Source organism: Oryza sativa, chromosome 2 (assembly GCF_034140825.1).
Source record: "Oryza sativa Japonica Group chromosome 2, ASM3414082v1".
NCBI lineage: Eukaryota > Viridiplantae > Streptophyta > Magnoliopsida > Poales > Poaceae > Oryza > Oryza sativa.
The window spans coordinates 3,660,001-3,678,549 of record NC_089036.1 but is presented as its reverse complement, the minus strand read 5'-3'; the positions used below and the strand labels follow the sequence as shown (position 1 = coordinate 3,678,549).

Genomic DNA, 18,549 nt, shown 5'->3' with positions numbered 1-18,549 from the left:
GACAAACATCATCTTTTTTAATGGCATACAGGGAAAAACCTCAGGGAAAAGATAGGAAACCATATCCCATCCAAGGCTGCCCAATTCCCAAAAGCCCAACCGCCCACCTTGCCAAGCCTACTAGTAGAAGCCACCCTTCGATCCCAAAACCCCTCAATCCCCCATCGGCGTCAGGGCCGTGACGGCAAAAAATACAGCGAGCTCTCCAAGCCCTAGCCGCCGCCCGCCCGCCTCCCCTTCCCGACCCCTCGCCGCCGGCGAGCCGGCCGCGTGGAGTCGCCCCCCCGCCGCGGTTCCCGCCGTCCGCTACGTTGTCTCGGGCCCCGGAGTGCTGGGATCGCGCCGCGTGCTGGACTCACTGGACTGGACTGGAGACGCCGCCCTCCGCTCGACTAGCCCCCACCCCCCACCGGCGTCGTCGTCGTCGTCAAGGGCTCACCATCGCTAGGTTGGTACCTCCGGTTGGTTGGTTGGTTTGTTTCGCTGCTTCGACTGGTTTTCTGCAGGCGTGATGTGGTTCTAGGGCTTTGAACCCGAGGTGCCCGATCCGAATGATTCGCTCGTGGCGTTAGGTTTTCGGTTCTGTATCGCCGTAGATCTAGCAGGGAGGAGGATCTTCTGATTTTCCGAAGTGGGGGTAGAATAGAGCACACCACACCATCACGCCCACCTCCTTTTTAAAGGAGCGAGGAACTGAGGATTCTCACTGTGATCGTGAACTGGAGTTTGGCAGTGGATGAGTTTTGCATCTGTGCCAGCATGCAAACACTCAACAATGTGCGCTGTTCACCTTGCCAGTAATGGAACTTAATCTCATTATACTTGATTTTTGTTATTTCCAGCAGGGCAACAGTGATTAGTTCCGCGGAAAAGGACTTTTGGATACGGTTTAGCTAAAATGGCAAACATGAACATAACCACCATCTTGGAGAAGGTATGGGTTTCACTGATCTGCATGTGAACTGTAAACCTGAATTTTGCTCTTTATTTTTCTATGATTTGATCTTAACATCCGTTGTGTAAAATTTTCTTTCAGATGACAGGGAAAGATAAGGACTACAGATATATGGCAACTTCAGATTTGCTTAGCGAATTGAACAAAGAGGGCTTCAAAGCTGACCAAGACATCGAGCCAAAGTTGACTACTACCGTTCTTCAACAACTGGAAGATGCTTCAGGAGATGTCTCTGGTTTAGCTGTTAAATGGTATGCATTAATTGCTTTCTCCCTTTATTGAGAGCGGTATCGTCTGATTAGCATTTTGTTTTGTTAATGGTGATCATCCGCTCCTTATTGCAAGAAATCACTGTCATTTGGATCTCGCTACTTTTGTAATTTATGTTAGTTGCAGTTGCTATTGTTAAGGATTTGTACTGCCTCATTCAATTTTCTGGACTAATATAGGGCATTGATTATTACAGTAGATGTTTTTTTTTTCTGTATATATCTCTAACTGCTGTTTTTTTCACTGCAACTTCATGCCTCAATTATTGCATCCATTGAAGCACATTTAGTATAGCAATTTGATACCCAATTGTTCTGTTATGTTTTCCACATTCCGGTGTTCTGCACTTCATGGTTTGCTATGTTAATCTGTATTATTACTTCTCTTGGTTAGCTTGGCTCCACTTGTCAAGAAGGTTGGTGAGGATAGGGTGGTGGAGATGACCAACATTCTTTGTGATAAGTTACTCAATGGAAAGGACCAACATCGAGACACTGCTAGTATTGCTCTGAAGACAATCATTGTGGAAGTTACGACAACATCACTTGCTGAAAAGATTTTGGTGTCTCTTGCCCCACAGCTAATCAAGGGCGCCACTGCTGTAAGTTCTCAATTCGTCTCCTAATTGTGGTAAAACATGCTTCCATATTAATCTTGCGGCGGGTGCCATTCGAACCATATAGTTTGTATTTGCTATTACAATCATGGTTGTCAAGTCGTAAAGTCGAGTCGAGGTACCCCTGGACCGACTTGGTCGACTAGTCCATGACTTGGTCATGCAAAAAACAGGGGATGCAATATATAATCTTTACTACTATTATACTGTGCTAAGAAATGTATGGAGTATAAACTATGGACTATGGAGTAGCAAAGCAAGACAATAGGTCAACAAGAAATAAAACTAAAGTACTAAACACAATAAGCCAATTAGCATGGTGAATTGGTGATTTGCTACGACTAATCACGACTAATTTACGACCGACTTTATGACTAATCTACGACTAACCACGACTTACCACGACTAATCGCACGACTTGCTGTTTGGTCGAGTCGTGGCTCTTTAGTCGACTAGCTTGACTGACTTTACGACTAATCTATGACTAATCACGATTAGTCGGGCGACTTGATAACAGTGATTACAATTGAAAGTTTCAGCCTGCTAATTAAGTTTACAGCGTTTCTGATGGTGCATTATACTTTTGAGGTATACCAAAGAACACATTTGCAAACCTTGTAACTATGTATTTATTTTTACCTCCCTATTCATCCAGTCTGGTTAGGTGTTCAGCCATGTTTGCTTGCCATATTCAATTGAAGTCATTATATGCTGGCTTCACAACTTCAGAATTATGTTAGCAGCACAGAGAGCCAAAAAGAAATTGTGTTTTAACATTTGTTTTTAGTTTGAGAGCCATGATAGTAAGTGCCATGGTACAGTACCTTCCGCTACTGCAGAAAGTTGGATAGTTTTCCAGACCAGTCAATATTTTTAGATTTTTCTAGCCACCATAAATTTCAAACCGCAATTTTAGCTACTGCAGCAAATACAATGCAAATGATAAACCATGAGCAATCTTTTCTTTGGATAAATTAATTAGGAAACTGTGCTACCCTTCCTAACACATGATAGATTTTAGCTGCAAATCTGGCAATGATGCTGACCATGCACAGTCCATGAGGTTTTATCTGTCAATTTCTAGCTATCCACATAACTATAAGAACACATTAGCTTTCACCTATGCGTCTTTACCTTAAAAAAACAAGAGCGGTTTATTGAATTGCCTTTGCCAGCACATCATGTTTAACACCTGCCTATAATAGATAAACCAATATATGGATTTTGGGGCTTAGTAGCATATACTTGGTTTTGTCATACCATGGGATGTCTTGGGTAGGTTTGATAACTCTTCTTTTGTTGACAGGGAAAAAGTGCGGAAGTGAAATGCGAGTGCCTTGATATATTGGGGGATGTACTTCATAGATTTGGCAACTTGATCACAAAAGATCATGATAGTATGCTCACTGCCTTGTTATCCCAGTTGAGCTCTAACCAAGCAAGTGTTAGGAAAAAGTCTATTTCTTGCATTGGTAAGTCGAACTGATGTGCTGTGCTGTTATATGTTGGTTTTTTGGGTGGCTTGAATTTGTAAAGGTGTTTACACTGACTGTTAACATGCTATTTTTCTTCAGCATCACTTGCTGCATGTCTGTCTGATGATTTATTAGCCAAGGCAACTTTTGAGGTTGTCCAGTTGCTTAAAAATAGAAGTGCAAAGTCTGAAATTGCCCGAACAAATATCCAGATGATTGGCGCTCTAAGGTATATACTTTGGCTTTCAACTGTACATGTATGCCTTGAGTAGTTCTTTTAAGGAACAGGGCACACTCATTTGTTCGCAATAGCTTAGATGAAATCATGTTCACGCTTCAAACTTATCTAGCCAGTTGAAATCCAGATATTTACTATTTTTTGGCGATTTAGTGGTTCTTATCTGGTGTGCGGCAATCCAAGTTTTGATTCAATATTATTTTCATTTACAGTCGCTCGGTTGGATACCGTTTTGGGCCACACCTTGCTGAAGCTGTTCCTTTGCTCATAAACTATTGTACAAGTGCATCGGAAAATGATGAAGAGCTCCGTGAATACAGCTTGCAGGTGAACAATTTTCTTCTTTCCAATGTTACATGAAACGAGTGTTCTCTTGTATGACTCCTGTGGGTTTTTCCATAATGTAGGCCCTCGAGAGTTTTATGCTGAGGTGTCCAAGAGATATATCTCCATATTGTGAGGGTATTTTAAATCTTGCATTGGAATATATAAGCTATGATCCAAATTTCACTGATAGCATGGAGGAGGACACTGATGATGAGGCTCAGGATGAGGAAGATGATGAGTACGTAATTGATGCTCTTACAGTAATAGATAAATAGCATCTGTTTACTTGATCAAAATATGTTTTCGATATTTTCTCCAGTGAGAGCGCAAATGAATACACAGATGATGAGGATGCAAGCTGGAAAGTCCGGAGGGCTTCAGCAAAGTGCTTATCTGCAATTATAGTATCTCGTCCTGAAATGTTGTCTAAGATGTATCTGGAGGTATATTGACATAATCATGTTAAACCAACATATGATCATCTGAAAAATGTTCTGTTTGATGGCATGTTTAAATTTCTCCCATGTTTCGGATAGTGTTTCTGTAATGATTTTTACCAGTTAGTAATGTGACCCATTAGCTAATAATGAGTGTCCCATTTAACTTCGATGTTTTTCTTTTTTAAAAAATATGCAGGCTTGTCCAAAGTTAATCGAACGGTTTAGGGAAAGAGAGGAAAATGTAAAGGTAATTGCTTTGTATCAATAATTTGTCAGTCTCTGAGTTTTCTTTCTGTTTGTCAATCTGATGAAGCTTCTATATGATTCTAGATGGACATCTTTAACACATTTATTGAGTTGTTACGCCAAACTGGTAACATGACAAAAGGACAAGGTGACATTGATGAGTCTAGGCAAGTCTATTGTGCTCTTATGTGCATCATTATTTTCAACTTCTCCAAGTTATAGCATCTTATGCAGTTTATTGGTGAAATACTTTTACATGCTTGAAGTTGATCCTACCATGTTTAGAGCACTGAGCCCATGTTGGCAATCCTTTTGCTTTTCAGCCCTAGATGGTTGCTGAAACAAGAAGTACCTAAGGTTGTCAAATCCATCAATAGGCAGTTGCGTGAAAAATCAATCAAGACAAAGGTGAGCTCTTTGACTGCAAATCATGTCTATCGACCTGGTTCTGATTTTAGATAAAATTTCAGGTTGGAGCATTCTCTGTATTGAAGGAGCTTGTTGTTGTACTGCCAGACTGTCTTGCTGATCATATTGGGTCACTTGTTCCTGGGATTGAGAAGGCTTTGAATGTTGGTGATTCCCATTTTGCTTAAAATATTATGTGCAGGACTTCTACTTGTTGCTAACTTGTTTTCTTTTTCATAGGATAAGTCATCTACCTCCAACCTGAAGATTGAAGCCCTTGTATTTACAAGACTTGTTATGGCTTCACATTCCCCAGCTGTGTTTCATCCATACATACAGGTAACTGTAGCGTATATCTTCAGTAAAATATACTTATGGCATTTGTCATCATTGTATTGATCGTAGTGAAATTCCAGGCCCTTTCTGGCCCAATATTGTCTGCTATTGGAGACAGATATTACAAAGTCACCGCTGAGGCTTTAAGAGTCTGCGGAGAGCTAGTTCGTGTACTTCGTCCAAATTTTGAGGTCAATCTTGTATTTCATATGTTGCTGAACAAAATCTAAGTTCTGTTTCTTGAAGCCTTTGTTTGTTTGTGATACAGGCACGCACTCTAGATTACAGGCCATATATTGGTCCAATCTATAAGGCTATCTTGGCCCGCTTGGCAAATCAGGATCAGGATCAGGTTGAGCAAAATTAACACCTCCCTATCTTCATCTGTCTCTTTCTCTCTCAGGTCTCTTATGGAAATATTTGTTTCAGGAAGTTAAAGAGTGTGCCATATCTTGCATGAGCCTTGTGGTATTCACGTTTGGTGATGGTCTCCAAAGGGAACTGCCGGCATGCCTTCCCATTCTTGTTGATAGAATGGGTAATGAAATAACTAGACTTACAGCAGTTAAGGTAAGCTATCGACTGCACCTTTACTGACAGATAGGATTGCTTAATCTCCTTATTGATTCATTACTTATGAGCACTACTTGTTTTCTTTAACACAATTATATTTTAGTCTTAATTGACTTGTTTTATGGAACACAATTTTGTTTTAGTCTCAGTTTGAAGATTTTAGTAGGAAAGAATAGTTAACTAAACCCATACCCCCAAGCGTATCTCAATATTCTGGTCAATGATGTTAAAGGAACTACGAGTGTTTTGATAAGTGCTGGTTTCACATCTCACTAGATTGCCTGAAAGAGAAATTGTGTTGTAGTTGGTCCATTGTGATGCAAACTTAGTTGAAACGTATTTTACCAATCTATTTGCTCAGATCATTTCCTCAGAATTTTAATGATATAACCTATTATCACTTGCTTAATGCCTACATTTGAAATTAGAAGTTCTTTTTTCTATATTTGCCTGATTTTTTCAATCGAGTGCCTATTTGTTTTGTTGATCTGCTCGGTACATAAAATGTTTTTCCCCTTTACAGGCGTTTGCAGTGATTGCTAAATCACCTCTTCGCATTGATCTTTCGTGTGTCCTAGACCATGTCATTTCTGAGCTCACGGCTTTCCTTCGAAAGGTATACCCAGTGTTTACTTTGTTTTGTCACGATTCATGGGAAAACTTTTTAAATAACAGTTATGAAACTTGTTCGCTAAGTTTTATTTGATGCACATTTATTTCAACAGGCAAACAGAGCTCTAAGGCAGGCTACATTGGGAACACTAAATTCTCTTGTTGTTGCGTATGGTGGTCAAATTGGATCCTCTTATGAAACTATTATTGCTGAACTTTCTACGCTCATTAGGTTTGTTGTTATTCATCAATCCTGCATTTTCTGGCTACCATGACGACTGGTGCTGACCTGATTTACTGTGGCAGTGACATGGATTTGCACATGACTGCTCTTGCGCTGGAACTTTGTTGCACGATCATGGTCGATAGAAAATCCATCCAAAATGTTGGTCTTGCAGTGAGGTACAAGGTTTTGCCCCAGGCCCTTATTTTGATCAGGAGTGCTCTCTTGCAAGGGCAGGCACTACAGGTATTTTTTTTTTCATTTACATATTTGATTTCTTCTTAAGTTGCATGTTGACACTAACATGGGATGTTACTGCCACAGGCACTGCAGAGATTTTTTGCTTCACTGGTCCAGTCTGCAAATACAAGCTTTGACACTTTGTTGGATTCTCTTATTTCTACTGCTAAACCATCGCAGTCAGGTGGACTTGCCAAACAAGCATTGTCTTCCATTGCACAGTGTGTTGCTGTGTTGTGCTTAGCAGCTGGGGATCAGAAGTGTGCCTCAACTATTGAAATGCTTAAAGGCATTTTAAAAGATGACAGCACTACTAATTCTGTAAGGCGCATTCTTGATGACAGATGTGTTGTTTAACTTCTGTACTGTTTCACTTTTATGTAGTACTTCTGCTCTTTGGTATAGTGCATGCCATATCTTGGTGATCCTTTTAAGTTAGTTATATAGATTTTCATATATCAACATCTTTTATATGTAGATAATGTTATAACTCTATAGCGTTGTGAAATAGGATACTACATTCTCTCTTAACTAGTTTCCTATGCCTTCGACAATTTTGAAAAATGACTATGCTGAATTGGAGGGATCATGCTTTATTTTTTTCAATTTGATAGGATCACCCTAAATTGTATAGTCTGAAAGTCCTTGGTAACTGTTGATGTGCTTGTTTGATTCTGATCCATGAAAATTGCCATTGAAGTATTAGTTATTTATTAATTGCATGAATTCAAATAACTCAAATATGATCTCTATCATTCTCCTTGTATTCAGCTGACTGCCTATCTTTGTTTACCAGGCTAAACAGCACATGGCCTTGTTATGTTTGGGAGAAATTGGAAGAAGGAAGGACCTCAGCAATCATGCTCAAATTGAGAATATTGTCATTGAGTCATTTCAGTCACCTTTTGAGGAGATCAAATCTGCAGCGTCATATGCTCTCGGAAACATTGCTGTTGGAAATTTATCGAAGTATTTGCCTTTTATCTTGAATCAGATTGACAACCAACAGAAGAAACAGTATCTATTGCTTCATTCACTGAAAGAGGTTTGTCCCCATTAGGATTTGGTTTGATGTGCATTCTCCATGTATTTGTTGCTTAATTCTTGCTTGTACTTTAAATCACTCAGGTAATTGCACGGCAGTCTGTTGACCATACTGGCCAGAGTGAGCTCCAGGATTCAAACATTGAGAAGATTTTGGCATTGCTCTTTAATCACTGTGAAAGTGAGGAGGAAGGAGTTCGGAATGTAGTTGCAGAATGCTTAGGCAAAATTGCTCTGATTGAACCTAGGAAATTAATCCCTGCTCTAAAGGTGAAATGGGATTACTATCTAAACTATTTTCTTCATTTTGTTCTACTGTCATTTAATGATTAGAGGTCTTTTGGTTCATTCCTTGCGTTTTTTTTTGTAGGAACGCACATCTAGTCCTGCTGCAAACACAAGAGCTACAGTTGCCATTGCTATAAAATATTCAATTGTTGAACGGCCTGGAAAAATAGATGAAATTATGTACTCCGAGATTTCTACCTTCCTGATGTTGATTAAAGACAGTGACAGGGTATGGAAATTAAGCACAGTTCAGCGTTTTTACTTAATGCTGTCTAGATGTGGTGTTCATTGTTTCCTTTTGCACTTTGCAGCACGTGAGGCGTGCAGCTGTGCTGGCCTTGAGTACAGCTGCCCACAACAAGCCAAATTTGATTAAGGGTCTTCTTCCTGAATTATTGCCTCTTTTGTATGACCAAACTGTTGTTAAGGTATAGTTTCTTATTGACTTCTTGTTTTGTTGTGAGCTAGGACTGTTATATCAAGTAATGTTTTTTGTATCCATCTTATCGTAATGATTTTTTCCTGTGCAGCAAGAATTGATCAGAACAGTTGACCTTGGGCCTTTCAAGCATGTTGTGGACGATGGTCTTGAACTCAGGAAAGCTGCCTTTGAATGTGTGGATACATTGCTGGATAGCTGTCTTGATCAAGTGAACCCATCATCATTTATCGTTCCTTTCCTCTTATCTGGTTTAGGTGGTAAGTACTGTTACACTAAATAATTTATCACTTTGACCGAACATTCCGTTTAATCCACTGTAGTAATATAGATGTATAGGTGGTGTGTAATCTTTAAAACCTTTACACCGCACACAAATAAGTCATGTTTATTTTGTTTACTTGTTCGCAGTGCTTTTTTCACTAGTATTCGTATCTTCTTGTTTATGCTTAGTATACACACGCTGTAATAACTGCTTTTTTGTTGTCTTATGGAACCACTTTGTAGATCATTATGATGTAAAAATGCCTTGCCATCTGATTCTCTCAAAGCTAGCAGACAAGTGCCCTTCTGCTGTTCTGGCAGGTTTGTTGCCTTAATCTAGGTCCTTACGGGGATGTTTCATACGATGCAAATGCCCTACTCTGAGTTCTTTTTGCTAATATTCTTACTATGCTGTCTCAGTTTTGGACTCATTAGTTGACCCCATTGAGAAAACTATAAATCACAAACCCAAGGGCGATGCAGTGAAGCAAGAGGTTGATCGCAATGAAGACATGATTCGAAGTGCTCTTCGAGCAATCGCTGCTCTAAGCCGCATAAGGTCAGGCATCATTCTGTCCTGCCCCGAACACTTTTTTTCTGGTTTAACCACACTTTTAACTGTGCTGTCATCTTTCTCGTTATTAGTGAATCGCCACATCTTTATTCTTTGCCCTTGATAAGCGATAACTAGAAACAAATGGTTACCTCATTTTACTTGCGATACAGCCATTCTATACATGCCATATGTTTGTTCGAAAGTGACATCTGCATTCTAATTTGAGTATCTTACCTTGTTTTGATCTTTTGGGTTACGTCTGCAGTGGTAATGATTACAGCATGAGGTTCAAGAATCTGATGAACAAGATAATGGCCTCACCTCCGCTTGCTGACAAGTACAACTCGGTGCGCAGCGAGTAAGAGCTGATCTTTTTGTATATGGTAGAAAATAGTTGGAGCCGACTTGGTATATGTGCCACTGCCTATTCTGAGGTGAAGATTCAACCCAGCATTGCCCTATATTTTTCTGGTGGAGCTAGTCCGAAACACTGAACGATACAGCTGAGACTAAGAGGTGGTTTGAAAATTTGCGAACACAAATGGCTGGTTGGAAGCTAGACTTTTTTTTTTTGTCTTGTACAAAGTATGGCGGCAATTCACTAGATTCAGTAAAGTTGGATTATATTTTAGCCGTCTTGTGCGTATTTTTTCATTGCGTGGTACTAGTAATTCTTCCAATCTCTAGACGCCGTCCTTTTCCAAGTTTGGTTCAAGCGTGATATTGAAAATTAAAAACTTGAAAATCGAATTAAAAACGATCAATTTTTAACTTGATCGATTTTGTATTTTTTTTCATAAAAATGTTGTATTTCAATGTTCATCTCTGTACCTTCCAACCTTGGCCCTTGTAAGCTGACGTCAGGCCACATGCTTCGCATGACGCTCCAAGCTCAAACATACTGCCCTACATATCAAAACCATCGTGACCTGAACGACGAGTCGTCGACCGGGAAACCGTCGGGGCTGGGGATATCGCACCTCGGCTGGCGGTAAGCATGTTTATCGCGTGGTAACAATATAAAACCATGCAAAATTTGTTAAATATTCAAATTATTTTTTAAGTTTATTTGAATTTAAGGAGGTTACTGTGGTATTTATATTACCGTACCCGTGGTAACCGCGCAGGGTTACCGACGGCAAAGGAAACCCTGCCGACGAGAACCACATGATTTCAGCTAAAGAGCACTGAGCAGCCATGTCCCATGTCTCTCTCTTGTCGCCCCGGCCGGCCATCCACCGTGAACTTCGCCTGTCGCCGCAAGACGAGGCCACGCCGCCGGCGTCCCGAACAGTGGACGCACCGGCGACGTCGCGCTCCGAGCGTGTCGTGCCCTGTGTCAGCAAACGACGCTTTGGCATTGCATTGCATATGCGGCGTGCCATGTGGTGCCCCTCGACCACTGGAAATTTACACTAGGAGAGACCGGCCTGAGACCCCCTCTGAAGTCTGAACCCCATCATGTGCCTGCCTGCCTTTGGCAATTTGACCGTATGGGCTACCTTTGCCTACCCTCTTCTCTAATTCATTGTGCCCTCTTCTGCACTGCTCACATGATCATCTCTTGCAACCAGAAAAAAACACACACAAGAATTTCAGTTACAAATTTAGTAGGTGCAGTACCACTATTTTTGCCATGGCTAAATTTGCTGCACTGCACTTGCCCTTCCCATCTGTGCATCTGCACTTCTGCATCAGTGCATTGCTAGTTTGCTGCTACCACTATTTTTGCCATGGCTCCATTTGCTGCACTGCACTTGCTTGCAAAAGGCTGGAGGTGAACTAGGGGAGAAAGAGAGAAACTTCCTGGTGCTCACCATGTGCTGCAAATGGAGACTAGTCTTTTTCCACAATGGCAAAACCGAAAAGGAGCTGTGTGTACCTGCTTCTGTATCTCTTTGCTCTGCATCATGCATGTGACTGATGGAGTGTGTATCTGTGATATATCATCATATCAGGGAGCACTTAAATGAGCAGGGAAATTGGTGGTATTCATTGTTTGCCTCCACTTCTGTTCTCCCCTCACATGCTGAAACCTAGGAAATTGTAGCATGATGATGCATTTGGAACCTACCTGTTTTATTTTTCAGGTGGTTGTTATGGCTTGCTTGATTTATTTGAGCAGGAGATTCAGAAACAGTTTCTTCTCTCTTTCTTTTGAGGTGAGGAGATTCAGAAACAGTTTAGAATTGGCTCTGTCACAATGATTAGGAAAGAGGGCACCATGATGCTGATAACAATAATGCAAGATTGGTTGCTTTAGGTGTATAAGTAGGTTGGATCTCTTCTGAATCTTCTTCCCTCTGAGCTAAGTCACAGTTAAGTAGTTATTGTCAATTGTAGTACTAGTCAATCTCTCTGCACATGGGGATGCTGCTTCTTCTATTGCAAAACATGAATTAAACCACAGTTTCTATTTATATGGTGGTACAAAACATTGGATTCAGAAATTTCATGGAAGCATCCACAGAGAAACTGTAAAAAACCATATCTTTGATTTGGTGAAAGTGTCAACTTTGACAGCTGCATTACAAGAGAGAAACAACAGCATAATATGACTCAAATGCATTTGTGGCTTCATTTTCTCCTAGGAAAACACATATCTTTCCTGAAATTTCAAGTAAAATATCAGTACCGATTTTCTCCCCGAAATCTTCCCTTCAGATCAAGCAAAATACTGAGGAGACACTGCAACAGTGCAACATGTCATGCATCAAGCGATTTCGCCGCGGTCAACTTATCGCCTTCGCTGAAGACGATTTGATACCAATGTTTCCTAGCTTAAAGAGTGAACAGGAGAAATGAACAGCCAAGTCATCAGCCATGGCTGTCTCATCTCCCCTTCTCTTTTTCAGCTGTGCCAAACCAAAGCCGTCCTTCTCATGACAGCCTGACGATCAGTTAAGGGTCGTACCAAGACAAGACCTGAAGTTCTTCAGGATGCTTCCTTCCTGCCCTGCCCCTGTCCTGGCCATATATCTCAACATGCAAACAAACATTAGCATCCATCCAATGGAAATCTGGACCTTTTTCTTCTCGACATGAAAACGAAATAACGAAAACTCTTGCTTTATTAGGCTGAACAATCTTTCCATCCATAATTTCCACATGCAGAGTCTTTTAGGCTCCGCGTCAAAATATAAGGGATTTTGGCTGAGTACAGATTAGTCAGGTTTTTACATGCGGAGTGCAATCCAAATGTTGCAATATTTGAGTATTTATAACTTAAATTTTCTATCGAGAGAATTTCAAATTGAAAAAAAAAAAACTTGTTTGACAACCGGTTGTGAAGATTTTTTTTCAGAAAATATGTCGGCGCTGATTATAAATTTGTAATAAAAAGGCAGTGGTACGGTTGCAAAGGGAGCAGAATGCCCTGCTTTCTTTAGCAGATTCTGCTTCAATCAGTAGGTTGGTTTGCCATCTTAGGCCGGACCACCAAATATCTCAGGGCATCACAGCTTGCTTGCACTAGTGTTGCTTTGTGCCCCCAAAATGCATTGCAAGAAAACATTTAGTACTCCTACTTAGATAAGGACATAAAATTCAATGCCTGGGTCACCAAAATTTAGTCAAAATCCAGATAATCCGTGATGTTCACAAAAAAAATCATGTGAATCTTTTGCGTTGTTCTCTTAATTGGGAGAAAGATTATTATACTTCTTTTCTTAATTAGATCTTATAGAACAACAGATAAAGTAAACAGGAAGAGTGAGGGAATTAAAGAAACACAACAACATTGTGCTCTAGTAAAAATTACTACTACCTCCATATAATAAAATGGCATCAAACTAGCCTCAAGGATTACATGTATGGTTAATGCTGAACACCACAAAATCCTCCCTCTCACAAACTACTGCAAATCCTAGAACTACAAGGGGGTAAGAAAAAAATGAACACCCATAGTTCTTCCCATCCATCAGCAGCTAGTAGTAGATAATACTACTGCTAGTAGTAACAAATAGTAAATAAAAGAAATCACAAATCTGTAGGTGAAAAATCTAGTACCCAAATCCCAATCCTGCCCTCCATCATCTGCAATCAATCAGATCACCAGCAGCTCACAATCCCTGTATGTACACTCTAATCCTACCCAGGGGTAAAATGGTAAAATGGTGTGGCCACACGCCTCCAGTGGCAGAAGAGCGTAAAATGCGCCCCGGCCAAGAAGAGGGCGGCGCCGCGGGTCTCGCCGGCGGCGAGCTAGCAGTCGTAGGAGGAGGGGTATTCGCCTTCGTCGGCGGCGGCGGCGGCGGCGGCGGAGAGGCGGAGGAGGAGGCGGCGGAAGTCGGCGACGGGGCAGGGGATGCGGAGCGCGCCGGGGTGGCCGTACCCGTACTCCTGCGCCGCCCGCCGGAGCAGCGCCGCGAACGCCGGGCTCCCGAGGAGCTCCGCCCTCACCGCGAACCTCTCCACCGGCCCGCCCTCCTCGCCGACGCACACCGGCACGTGCCCCTGCGGCACCTTCCCCCCCGCCGCCGCCGCCGCCGCCTGCTTCGGCCGGAGCTGCTGGTACGCCGCGGCGGCGGGGGAGTCGTCGGCGACGCGGGAGAGCCGCTTGAGGAGGCGCTTGGCCTTCATGGCTGAGCTCGCCGGCGGCGAGGAGGAGGATGAAGCGAAAGGTGGGTTGTTTGGGGAGGCAAAGGCGTGAGCTTTGTTGCGGTTTGCGGTCGGTACAACAAGGGTAGGGGGGGTGTGGGCTTATATAAATGCTGTGGGGGTTTAGTGGTTGCTCCACTTTAGAAGTTGGAGGGTAGGAGTATTAATTTATTTCTAGTTAATTACTGATTCCATTTTGCAATGTGGAGTAATATTTTATGCCTTGCATCCTAGTATAATAAGTATTTTTTTAGTTCATCTCATTTATCTTAAAATTAATTTATTATTTTTAGCATTGGTGCATCGGAGTTTATAAAAGAAAGATATAAATGTAATGAGAGTAAATAAGGGAGGAATAATTGTATTGAGATTTGAAAAATTGGGTGGGAGGGAGTGTTGCAGTCCTTTTCTTATTGGTGCTTGTGGGATGGGTGAAAGTAAATTTATTTTGTGACAGATAGGGTGACATCTTCTCTATATGTACAATAAAATGTTGCTGATAAAAAAAGGTCTATATACATAAGTTCCATTGAATAGCACAAAGTATAAGTAAGCCTTACACCCAAGATTCTTACGATGCGTGACAATTTGAAATTGTGCAACAACAATGCACGATAGTTTGAAGTTGTGCGTTTAGGGATATAATGGTTAAGATCCCAATGGTTGAGACTATTGCCGTTTCTAATATAGATCTAACATTATTCGTAGTAGATGGCAACAAACCATGATAACCATCTATTGTAGGCATACTATATAATTAATTCGTATATATTCGGACTGCTCTCATGCTTTATGTCAAACCATTCATATTCATATTTATTTATTTATACTCACTCGTGCAAAACACACAATAATATGGTAATTTATAGGATCATTTAATACTACTACATAACACTACTCCTACCCATTAGTACACGTGAATTTGCTAGCGGGTGTTTCCTTCTCACGGCACGATGCATGCGCGTCTTCTGTATAACTATGTACAAAATAGAAAACATTTCGGCATTGTGCATTGAAAGATATAATAGTTAAGAGTCCAACTTTGTTGTTTCTAATATATAGGTCTGACATTATTCACGAAGAGGGAAAAACTACGATAACGGTCTATTTGCATACATAATGCTACTTCTACACATCAGTACACATGAATTTTCCACCGGATAATCCTTTAAGTGCACGTGTGTTACACATGAATTTTTTTACCGGATAATTATATGAGCGCGCGTCGGTGTGTCACACACTCATGACCATCTGATGCATGCACGTCGTCTATATAACCGCGGAGGGAAAGAAGAAGAAGAAGAAGAAGAAGAAGAAGAAGAAGAAGAAGAAGAAGAAGTACCTAATTTCACCGGCACAACAAAATGGTTGGCACCACGTAGGTGTGAGGCTAGCAGATAAGGGCAGGGGCGAGAGGGTAGGGTACAAGCTGGTACCGAATAGTGTACCCGGCAGGTACAGGGCGACACAAAGCCGGTGGCGACCCGGACCCCCCATCCCATCGCGTCGTGACCACACCACACCACACGCCTTTTACTAAACCCGGTCGCCTTGGCCGGCGCGGCGCGGCGCCCGAGCCCGACCGGTTGGTGTGGTGTCTGGTCCGGTCGATGCGAGCGTGAGCCGCCCTGGTTTGCCGTGCCGATTCCGTAGTCCGGCTCGTACGGTACGGCTGGGGGGCGGGCCAGCGAACCGACCGATGGCGACCGGGACAGCGGGGACGCGGGGGACGAGCTGGCTCGTGACAGCGACACCCGCTGCAACTGCGGGGGATGGGCGGGCCCCACCTCGGAATTCCGTACCGATGGAAATGCTGCTACAGTGCTGCTACTAAGGGGGTGTTTAGATGGTACTAAAACTTTTTAGCCCATGTCACATCGGATGTTTGGACGCTAATTTAGAGTATTAAACATAGACTAATAAAAAAATTAATTTCATAAATGAGAGCTAATCCGCGAGACGATTTTTTTAAGCCTAATTAATCCATAATTATCAAAAGTTTACTGTAGCATCACATTGTCAAAATCATGGCGTAATTAGACTCAAAAGATTCGTCTCGCGAATTAGTCAAAGCTTATGGAATGGGTTTTGTAATTAGTATATGTTTAATACTCCAAATTAGTGTCAAACATCCGATGTGACAGGGACTTGGAATAAGTCCCTGGAAACCAAACAGCCCCTAAATCAATTTTCCTTTTCCTTTGTTTGTTTATTACTCCTACGTCCTAGAACTCCCTGTATGACACCGTTAACTTTTTCGAACAATGTTTGACCATTCGTTTTATTCAAATTTTCTGTGCAAATATAAAAATATTTATGTCATACTTAAAAAATATTTGATGATAAATCAAGCCACAATAAAATAAATGATAATTACATAATTTTTTTTAATAAGACGAATGGTCAAACGTTGATTAAAAAGTCAACGGCGTAATACATTAAAATATGGAGAGAGTATTACTTTTCAAAAAGAATATTTTTGGGCAATTGCAAATTTGCCACTACTTTGAATCGTTATTGCAATATTGTCACTAAAATTATAAAAATGCCACTAGAACTGTCATCCGAGTGGTATCCTAATAATATTAAAAAAACTGATGGCAAATTTGTAAATGCCTCGAATATTTTTTTTGTTGGTGTGATGGGCTGAACTGGCGATTTTTTTTCGTCTCTCATCTGGACTTCTCGTTATTCTGCTTGATTTTCTATACGTTACGTGTGTGTAGTATGAAGTCCTGGATGTTGTAAAATTTTTTGTGGTTCATAGGGAATTGATTTTATGAAGCTGTGAGAAACCGAGTAATATCACATATCCTATATTTTTTTTTCTAGAGTTAAATACGCTGGTGGTACCACAACCGAGAAAAAACCAGATAATATACGTGTAGCTATTACTTCTCGATCACCATCTCCATATAAATAATTGATGGATAGTTATATTGCTCGATCGATGCCCAAACATATACTCGCTCCGTCTCATAATATAAGGGATTTTGGGTGGATATGACACATCCCATTACATTGAATTTGGATAGACGGTCCGTCCATATTCACTGTACTAGGATGTGTCACATTTACCTAAAATCCTTTATATTATGGGAAGAGGTGAATAGTGGATTGGTGGTCCTTCCACGTATGTATGAATTAGTAGGAGACATTGAAAGTTTATTAATACTAATAGCTACTTGTCCTAGCTAGCAAGTCACATATATCTACTTGTACCTGCACGTACAATAGTGTACGTGTACGTTGCCCTGAGCCTGAAGATCTTTTGGCTCGAGTTCTGGCTGTCTTCTTTTCTAAGCGATAAACCAGGAAAAAGTATATGCACGGTCATGACTGGAGGATTAATTGAAGTAGGAGTGTTTGTCACATATTCACATATACTCCTTTTAATTATGCCATCATTAAATTGGTGTGGCTGAAATTATTTCAGCGTCCGGGGGACAACCTGCGCAATTAAGCAGTGTCTAAATCGTATTGTCGATCATCGATCGTGGTCACGAGGGATATGTATATATATTTGTGCTAAAGAGCCATCACTGATAGATTATGGATGGTGGGAGAACTAGAGCTTATCATGCATAGTTATTTAGGCACAAATGAATTAAATAACTATTATAACAAATGTTGATGAAGAAATATTTTATAACAAATTGTATCGTTTAGTAGCTTAGAAAACATGCTCACAATAATTTTGCTACCATAATAGTAGGAATTAAAGAACGGGCCCTAATATGCACGAGCTTGCCTGAACCTCCCACACATGCATGTAGAAGTTTTTAGATAGTCGGTACATCTAGCATTTGTTTCAGTATATCAAGTTGCAACCAATCTCACCCCCACGTTCATATGCGGCCAATTGGTTCACCATAACACATACAAAAGACAGAGTGAACGTAGCCCAACATATTAGGTTTCTAGGGATGGAACCTGCACATCCAAGTTCAACATTAACCACTTAGTATGAGTGCTCTCAATTACGGCTAATTATTTTTAGTGATTACACTGGTGGAGAAACCCTTTGTAGTCCCGGTTCGTAACCCCCCTTTAGTCCCGGTTTCCAAACCGGGAGTACCAATCCGGGACTAAAGATCGCTATCTTTAGTCCCGGGTGAAATAACCGGGAGTAAAGATCGATCTTTAGTCCCGGTTGGTAACACCAACCGGGACTAAAGATGGCTCAGCCGGCCACGTGGCTGAGCCATCTTTAGTCCCGGCTGGTGTTACCAACCGGGACTAAAGATAGAGCTGACCTTTTTTTTTTGCATGCCCCTGTTGCTGCATGGTTTACATATATATATATATATATATATATATATATATATATATATATATATATACATATATATATATATATATATATATACATATATATACATATATATATATATATATAT

At 41.0% G+C, this 18,549-nt stretch overlaps 2 protein-coding genes across 3 annotated transcripts; one reads left to right on the top strand and one right to left on the bottom strand.

Moving 5' to 3' along the window:
* Nucleotides 1-155: 155 nt before the first annotated feature.
* On the top strand, nucleotides 156-10,181 carry LOC4328423 (cullin-associated NEDD8-dissociated protein 1). 2 transcript variants are annotated; one of them, XM_066307778.1, is made up of 29 exons: nucleotides 156-448; nucleotides 846-934; nucleotides 1,037-1,206; nucleotides 1,619-1,826; nucleotides 3,148-3,313; nucleotides 3,416-3,545; nucleotides 3,767-3,881; nucleotides 3,962-4,119; nucleotides 4,201-4,324; nucleotides 4,518-4,568; nucleotides 4,652-4,734; nucleotides 4,891-4,975; nucleotides 5,038-5,139; nucleotides 5,216-5,314; nucleotides 5,392-5,502; nucleotides 5,580-5,663; nucleotides 5,741-5,881; nucleotides 6,408-6,500; nucleotides 6,610-6,728; nucleotides 6,803-6,965; nucleotides 7,044-7,280; nucleotides 7,756-8,004; nucleotides 8,088-8,273; nucleotides 8,374-8,520; nucleotides 8,603-8,719; nucleotides 8,822-8,990; nucleotides 9,238-9,315; nucleotides 9,415-9,553; nucleotides 9,816-10,181. In XM_066307778.1, exons 2-29 carry the CDS (start codon nucleotides 899-901, stop codon nucleotides 9,910-9,912), a joined length of 3,657 nt encoding a protein of 1,218 aa, XP_066163875.1. In that variant the 5' UTR covers nucleotides 156-448; nucleotides 846-898; the 3' UTR covers nucleotides 9,913-10,181. The 2 variants fall into 2 exon arrangements, with proteins under 2 accessions (XP_066163875.1, XP_015626379.1); XM_015770893.3 differs by having other exon boundaries at nucleotides 843-934.
* A 3,116-nt stretch (nucleotides 10,182-13,297) lies between these two features.
* LOC9271608 (auxin-responsive protein SAUR71) lies at nucleotides 13,298-14,227 on the bottom strand. The gene has a single exon (XM_015768676.3). The coding sequence runs from the start codon at nucleotides 14,129-14,131 to the stop codon at nucleotides 13,754-13,756; it is 378 nt and encodes a 125-aa protein (XP_015624162.1). The 5' UTR covers nucleotides 14,132-14,227; the 3' UTR covers nucleotides 13,298-13,753.
* Nucleotides 14,228-18,549: the final 4,322 nt, after the last annotated feature.